The sequence below is a fragment of the Micropterus dolomieu genome, linkage group LG09 (genome assembly GCF_021292245.1).
Source record: "Micropterus dolomieu isolate WLL.071019.BEF.003 ecotype Adirondacks linkage group LG09, ASM2129224v1, whole genome shotgun sequence".
Classification (NCBI taxonomy): Eukaryota; Metazoa; Chordata; class Actinopteri; order Centrarchiformes; family Centrarchidae; genus Micropterus; species Micropterus dolomieu.
The window spans coordinates 9,987,317-9,995,825 of NC_060158.1; the positions used below are offsets into that span (position 1 = coordinate 9,987,317).

General features: G+C 39.0%; 1 protein-coding gene across 1 annotated transcript in view; it reads left to right on the forward strand.

Annotated features, from left to right (window-relative positions):
- sdc2 (syndecan 2) overlaps positions 1 to 4,243 on the forward strand; it is a 49,126-nt gene extending 44,883 nt beyond the window's left edge. The window contains exon 5 of the mRNA XM_046059435.1: positions 1,784 to 4,243. Within this exon, the coding sequence (XP_045915391.1) occupies positions 1,784 to 1,947 (164 nt within the window). The 3' untranslated portion in view covers positions 1,948 to 4,243. The remainder of the gene's footprint in view (positions 1 to 1,783) is intronic.
- The last annotated feature ends 4,266 nt before the right edge of the window (positions 4,244 to 8,509 follow it).

Below are 8,509 nucleotides of genomic sequence, written 5' to 3' on the forward strand. Positions count from 1 at the left end.
GTGCTCTGAAATCCCAGTAGGGGCAGAGTAAGCTAATTTGACCAGTGATTGCATAGCTAACTGAGCTAATAACATTTAGCTGTTAATTTCAGTAACAAGTAAAGCTATCTGTCCATCAGGAAACTCTGGGAATCACAGAGTTGAGGAAGAGCAGCCGGGGGACATCAGAGAAAAAAAACTAGAAAAATATTTTCTCCATATTTCTAATATTTCTCCATCAAATATGATCCACTTTCACCAAAATCAGTGAAAAAAAATCTGTGTTTTTGTACAATTATCAGTGGAGCCCAGTCCCAGAAACACTATAATCCAAAAGTAATCAGGTTACATTACTTTTATTTTGTGGTACTTGGATTATGATTACATTTTTTAACAAGTAATTAATAATTGTACCGGATTACATTTTTAAACTAATCCTCCCAACCCTGTCTGCTTCTGTCTCACTGGGGTCTACGTATCATGCCCATACATGGATATCTCCTGAGCATTTAAGGCACAGATCCGCTCATTAAAATTGTAACAGGAAGAATGTTGACAATTCAAACTAACGATTACCTTCCATCAAGTTCCTGATGATGTCCATGCAGGACTGTGATATGTAGTAAACAGTCCTAGGGTCTATCCTAATACTACTTAATTACTACTACTACAACTTTATTGTGCCTTTTTATGTATTATATAACACATGTGACACAATATGTAGCAATCAAAGAACAACAAAAGGATGTGGAGGACAGATGGCATATTGTTAGGTTGTGAAATGTCAGGCTAAGAACATAACTTCTTACATATAACATTATAATGCTAACTTTTTATCTTTTTATCACAGACTCTACTAATAAAATCAGCTACAAAAGTGATTTGATGTTTTTTTGTAATCATCCAACCAATAGAACTGATCAGAAATAAGTGTCTGTGTCACTGTCAATTAAGTGTTGTGATGAGATTTATCAGCCTGTTCAGGAATAGAAATAGGATTTAGTTCAAGCCATGCTGGACTGGTTTGCTGGTTGTTTGTCCCCATTGGATTTATCTGACCAACTGTTAAGCAAAGGAACCAATACCATCAGCTTCTTCCTCTTAAGCCCCAGTTGGCAGTCACTGATCATGTCACAGACTATGTCGAATCAACCTCACTTGGGACATCACTGCTCTTTGTACCAATCAACCATCGGAGCCTTAAAATTCCCTGAAATGGAACACTAACTTTTAAACTCACCAGCAAGACACACATTAGAAGATGAAATGAACCACAGAAAATGACTGTCTTTGCATCTCTTGAGACAAATTTCCCCATTGAAGTAACTGCATTGGTTGCCACTTGGTTTCACCATTTAATTTGCTGGTGAATAGCATTAGTATTGAAATTTGTTTCGACAATTGCAGATGCAGTTGCTAAAATTAACTGTTGTGTAATTGATTGCCCAACATAGAAGACACAATTCATCTTAGACTAAAACAAGGCAGCTCAGTTCATGAGACGTGCCATCTTTAGGACGAATTTAAAGGTTAACGTCTATATTTTTCAACCTGGACCCTATTTTTTCCTGTCAGTGATAAAAACAAACACTTTAGTGGACGTGCTTTGATGGGGCGCAATTACCCGCACGGATTATGTTGCAGCCTTGTTTCACTGCTGCCGACTGCAGTGCGCTCACCCAATACTGGACCAATTTCAAAACTGTTGATTCAATTATCACATAGACACAAAAATGTGGTATTCATTGATTTCATCTTCTGAGCATTGATAGTTACCTTCCCTTTCTGTCTATGCCTCTCTCAGCTGTTATCGCAGGTGGCGTGATCGGCTTCCTGTTCGCCATCTTCCTCATCCTCCTCCTGGTCTACCGCATGAGGAAGAAGGATGAGGGCAGCTATGACCTGGGAGAGAGGAAACCCTCCGGCGCAGCCTATCAGAAGGCCCCAACCAAGGAGTTTTATGCATAAAACCCTGCCCTCCCTTCATCAGAACGACAAATCGCGAGTGACTGTCAAAAGCACAGTCCATGACAACAGCAAACCTGTTCAAAAACAACAAGAAACAACAACAAAATGTTTTCAAGTTGATTAAGGAAAAATAGCATAAAGGAAAGTTTTTGCATAGAGTATTGTAATTAAGACCTTTTCTTTCTTCTTTTTTGAAAAATGAAAACCAAGTGTTTTTCATTTTATGGAAAATCTCAATGTATTTAAACATTTTGTGTATTATTTGAAAAATATGAAAAAACAAAAAACAGGATCTGTAAAGGCGAGGAAACTATCGCATCTGTCTTCTGTCAAAGGAGCTGTTTTTAGTCGCTGACTACTTTTAACTGTAGCAGTATGTTATTTGTAAAGAAAAAAAACAATGGAAATAATTGAATATAATTATTCTGTATCAATCTTACTTTCATTTTTTTTCTTTTTATTTTGTCCTAGCATGTCTGATGTTGATCTCTAAAGGTGTATTACATTAATTTATCTTTTCTCTGATGTTAAAAAAAATGCCTTTGTAGTTTTGATGAAGCTCTTTGGTCTTCATATTAAAGCTGTTAACGGTCAATGTAAATGTTCTCCCTTCAGGTTACAATGTTCATTATTTGCTCTCAAATCCGTTTTTTAGTCAAACGTGAGCGTTTCACTATGTCTTGTTTATTTGTTTGTTCTCTTCTCAGTGTAGCCTTTTTTCTCTCTCTCTCTCTCTCTATTTCAACAGCGTTTTATTTTCATACCAGGTCTTTAAAAGATGAAAGTAAGTGTGTCAGGGCTCGAGAAAAATCACAAATCTCGCTTCTGTTTTATGTCTCACTGAACTTTTTTTCTATTTTAAAATGCATTGACGTTCACATTGCAAATTCACTACTTTTGCTTCCCACTGCTGCTGTCACGCAGCTTTGTGTGTATGTAGAGTGTTCTGGGGTAAAGTTTCTTCTCCCCAATGTGCCCCTTGAGTTTCTGACTGCACCCAAACTCTGCTAGCACCCTTCCTCCCTTCCTCCCTCACTCGCAGCTTCTTTGTAATCAGATTGGAGCACGGCCAATTGAGTTGCCCCCCAACCCATACACTTTCTTTTTTAGCTGTATGGAACCACCCGGGTAGCCTGGTCTTATTGTCTGTGTCCCAGTGTTGATGCTCACTAAAAGCCTGCTACTGCTTGGGCGCAAACACACAAGGCCAGGGCTGAATCCCCACATGCAGAGCACATACCTCTGCAGCAAAAAACACCAGAACCTATCAGTTCCTCTTTTCTCAGAGGGACTGATAAATAAGGCTGCACAGAAAATGTAAGACTCCAGCATTAAGTCTGAATAGTCTTTGACAAGATACTCGCGTTGAGGGCTATTCATGTTTGTTTGTCAGAGCAGGCATTTGAAAAGACCTTCTGTTGAGAGATGAGGTTGTTTACCAGGTTTAAAACCTACACAGGGTGTTTGTTTTTGATACCATTTTGCATCCCCCAAATGAGATTAAAAGGCCACAAAATGGCTTGATGTAGCCGTTAGCTACATCAAATGAAACAGTAGGTTACAGTGAAGTGACGACAACAAGTTACTCTCTCTCCTTTTTTTTTAACATTTCGTCTACATTAACTTGCTCAAAAGAGACACAGTCTGGCAGGTGTGTGAAGTTGCCTTTTTCAGCTGTACAGTAATGTGAAGTAGATGCTGTCACATCGTCTAAACCCCTAACACCACCCACGTGAAGCTGTTCATCCCTCCACCTCTCCATCCCCTGTGCTCCTTTTCTTTCAATCTGTCTGTGATCCTTTAGTTGTCCACTTCCATTCTTTTTCCCCCTCTGTCGTCCATTCTTGTCATAGGACTTTAGGTACTGAACTATAATGAAAAACCCAAAGACTCACAGTATTTCTACACCCACCATCCTCTCATACTCACCATCTCCACCATGGCCACATCATGTTGTTTCCTCATTCCCTTTTTCTTCACTCTTTTTTTTCTCTCTCTATTAGAGATCTGACCTTTGAGTCCAATTGCTTATTAGTATATGAAAAGATATATAAATATATATAAATGTATATTCACAAATGTTTTAAACCTTCAAAGTGCCTACCATTTGGAAATGTACTTGCTCAAGGTGAGCATGTGGCGGGTGTGTACACAAAAGAGGGGTGTAAACGACTTGACTGGCATTCTGTGAGCATGGATGACTGTAATGGTAACTTTTTTTTAGTCTTACAAAAGCTGACAGTATTGTACCTATAAGTTGAAACAACACTACTGAATAAACATTGTGGCCTAATAACTAACTGCCTCTGCCATCTTGTTTTAAAATCACCTTAGTTTTTTCCTCCCTGATCTGCTGATTTTTTGCAATTTTTTAATCAGTGAAATCCGGGTGAAAATCATTAAATTGAAACACTTTATACAATGGATTACATCATTTATCAAGCAAAACTGCCAAACAGTCATTCATATCAGTTTCTCAGATTTGAGGGTTTGCTGCTTTTGTCTGTCTTTGATAATTGTAAGCCAAATTTCTTAGGATTTTTATTTGTCATCAGCTTTTTTCACTATTTTCTGACATATTCACTACTAAACAATAAATTAACCATATATTAATCTGAAAGGAAAACACCTGGCAACAGCAAAGTTTCAGATCATTTGACACTCAAATGTGATTCAGAGTAGATTTACCCTTCAGGCATTTCTGTGATTGATCCTTCAATATTTGGAAAATACTTATGCCTACTACATTTAGCAAATATGCATATTCACTTTTTTGTAGAGATGAGAAGATCGGTATCACTCATGCGCTTTAAGTAAGGTAGTTCTTTGCTTTTAGTTTGTATATTTGTTGTCTTTCCAGAAATGCCTCTGAAACCATTCCTGGGACTTGTTAGCAAATGTCTTGCTCCATGCTTCTTTAATAACTTCAATTTAACTTTTGTGTTTGTGGACAGGATAGACAAACAAGATGTGACAACATGTTAATTAGGTTTTAGAGATGCTGGTGGGCTGATCTGGACTAAGTTTGCATAGCTGGCTATTTCCCCCTGCTTCCAGTCTGTGTCCTGAACTAAGCTAACCACTCTCTTGGCTCCAGCTCCATACTTAACTGACAGAGATAATAATAGTATCAATTTGCTCATCCAGATCTCTGCAAGAAAGTGAATAAGCAGAGTTCCTAAAACCTTTCTTTACTTGAAAATACAGTTTCATATTAGTATTACTATCAATTTGTGTGCAAGTCATGCTATTGTTTTGTAATTATGGAGTTAGTAGCTTTATGTTCATATGTTTTCTATTTATTTATAAATTACATTTGAACAAAGATTTCTGCTGGGTGTTTTTGTTAAGTTGAGAGCAGACAACTTGCTTTAAGGCTCATTTACTACTTTTAAAAAACACCTCCAATAAAGTGCTCATTTGGCTAATTATTCAAAGGTTAGCCTTTCTTACAGTGGTTACCATAAAACCAAAAAATACCCCACAGCAAAACTGTCCTCAAAAAAGGGGTGTCTCTGTGTCTATAAATAGAACACAGAACATTTCAAATGTAGGGCTGCTTTTAATACTCTGCAGCACATTCGCTCTCTTAACATTACTTAAAGTCTAAGGGGATTATCAGTGTGCAGATGAGTAATCTTTATGTGGTAATGTGCTCCACCATATCATTTTAGTGCCCTAATCTCACCCTGTTACAGAGAGAGATTAGAGTAACGGTGGTGATTAATCTCACACAGGATTGCACATCTTGAGTGGTTCCCTGAGTGGAATGACAAACCAGTGAGGATGACATAAACTCTGACAAAACTCTCAAGGGGGCACGTTTATTCTCATTAACGGGTTTATTTATTCATCATTTATCACATAAAACACATCAGGACTTGTACCCTAATGCGCTGATAAAGTCTATGCATTTAATCTTCTCAGCGCTGCTTGTTAAGAAAAGCTAACATGCATAGACTATCTGACGGGTTTTTTTTATGAAATTTGATCCATTCTGACTTGTGATATTACAGGCTTCTTCATTACAATGGGGTTTTTCATACTCAAAAAAGTCCTGAAAGACCTTCATATGTGCAAAACCCCCTTGTGAAGTTCTCTTTGAAGATGAGAGAGGATGAGAGGAACATACATGCATCAATGCATATACCAAAAGTGTGTGTGTGTGTGTGTGTGTGTGTGTGTGTGTGTGTGTGTGTGTGTGTGTGTGAGTGTGTGTGTGTGTGTGTGTGTGTGTGTCTGCATGGGTGCATTAGGATGTCAAACTGACTGTGTCCATGTGCATGCATTTAGTCTACTCTTGCATCTAACCTGAGGGGAGGCAGATCATTGGGGACAAGATAAAGCTACCTCGGGTTCTCGATATGTTGTTTTAAGTGAATATTCCTCTTTCTGCTCTTTTCTAAGGAATCGGGTCAGTATGTTCTAATATGGTATGTGATATTTGCCCAGAGGCAGGTTTGTACAAGATATCCCACCAGTATAGGAGGGGTGGTGCAGCAGAGAACCAATAGGAGAAGACATTTATATTGAAGCTGATGCAGTAACCAACATTTCCCAATCTGTCTGTTCCACTCTGTGTAGCTATGTTGCATGTGTTTGCCCTTTTACCCTCTAGTTTGTGTCAAAGTGCAACCAGGATTTATATGTTAGTGTTTTGTTTAGGTTAATGTAAGGGGTCAGAATGTGTTTATGTCAGGAGAGGATATGAATGTAAATCACACATAGATATAAAGGTGGATGGCTTTTAGACAAATTTGTAGCCTTTTTCTTTCTTTCTCTCACTCTTTTGCTCTATCTTTCCCTTTGTCTCTCTTTTTCCATTTTCTATCTTTTTAGCTGCAGAGCTAATTCTATAAAGCTGCCGGCCATCAACTGGTAGTGAGTGCCAAACCATGCAGAAACATCAAGGAAATGGCATCCAAGGTAAACAGGCTGTCAGGCCTCATAAGAACTCATGGCTGGAGACTAAGCCTGGGCCCGACTCGGGAGGACACGTAGCTCCTCACTGACCCAACACAGAAGCAGTGCAAGCAGATACAACACTGCGTGGCATCAGGCCAATGTGCTTGCCCAAGCAAATAAAACTGTGATAATTATAGTATGACGAAGCTCAAGTCTTGGTCCAAGCTCCACACTCAAGTCTATATTCTTGCCGCGTGTTGGTCATAGTTGTCATTGCCACAAGCCTCAGTCTCAACTCTACCAGCTGCAGCTACTTCTGGATGATGCTTAACAGCTTCAAACAAAAAAAATACCCAATATGATTTAAAGGTGGGGTTAGCAATTCTGTGTTTGTACACAGCCCTGGCTCTGTAAATGGGAAACAAAGTAGTGGGCTGCACCCCACCACACAAGCCTATTTAAGCCATTCCAGCCATGATTTGTGTGTCAGTAAAATTAAATGACTTGCCAAAGGACTTACTTACTGTCTAGTTCACCATAACATGCTATTGTTGTGATGTTTGCTGTAGTATCAGGAGAGTAGTTAGTATTGCCGTTTGGACCTGTTGTGCTGGCTCTGGGACCCTCTCGTACTCACTGCATGTCAGCTTTGCAGCAGCAGCTTTAACAACAGTGTGCTAACTCACAACGTAGCTAACGTTTGTGACATTACTTGCTGTGTAATTGTTTGTTGTATTTAATGGTACTTGTCCTGGTGTTGGATTTCTGCAGAACTGCTTACTCCAGATTTAATTGCCTGTATGCAGAAGTGGCACCCGGTGTCGTCTTCTGCTGCTGTAACCCATCTGCTTCAAGGTTTGACGTGTTGTGCGTTCAGAGATGGTATTCTTCATACCTTGGTTGTAACGAGTGGTTATTTGAGTTACTGTTGCCTTTCTCAAACCAGTCTGCACATTCTCTTCTGACCTCTGACATCAACAAGGCATTTTCGTCCACTGGATATTTTCTCTTTTTCGGACCATTCTCTGTAAACCCTAGAGATGGTGGTGTGTGAAAATCCCAGTAGATCAGCAGTTTCTGAAATAACCAGACCAGCTCGTCTGGCACCAACAACCATGCCACGTTCAAAATCACTTAAATCCCCTTTCTTCCCCATTCTGATGCTCGTTTTGAACTTCAGCAAGATGTCTTGACCACGTCTACATGCCTAAATGCATTGATTTTCTGTCATGTGATTAGGTGATTAGCTATTTGTGTTAACAACAATTAAACAGGTACCTAATAATGTTTACCATGTTAACCTTCTTCTTCAAAAGGATCACATTAATATTCAAAACTGGTGAATGATTGTAAAACATCACACAGTTTGGATAGAAGGTCTACTAGACCGTAAGAAAGAAATACTTGGGACAGATGGGATCAGAAGTATGCGAAGGAATCCACATGGGATGGGACAAAATTGGCAGGAGTGGGACTGGAACAAATAATGATACATAATTATACAGTATATTAATGTATTTAATGTTGGTTGACTCTGCTGTAAAGACACCTGGCATTGGCAAACCCTATCTCTGTCATGCCTGAGTCTTTTGTTGAATGCCCTACTGAATTTAAGGTTTGACTGGTCAACGAGGACAAGGAAGATAACTGCATGAAT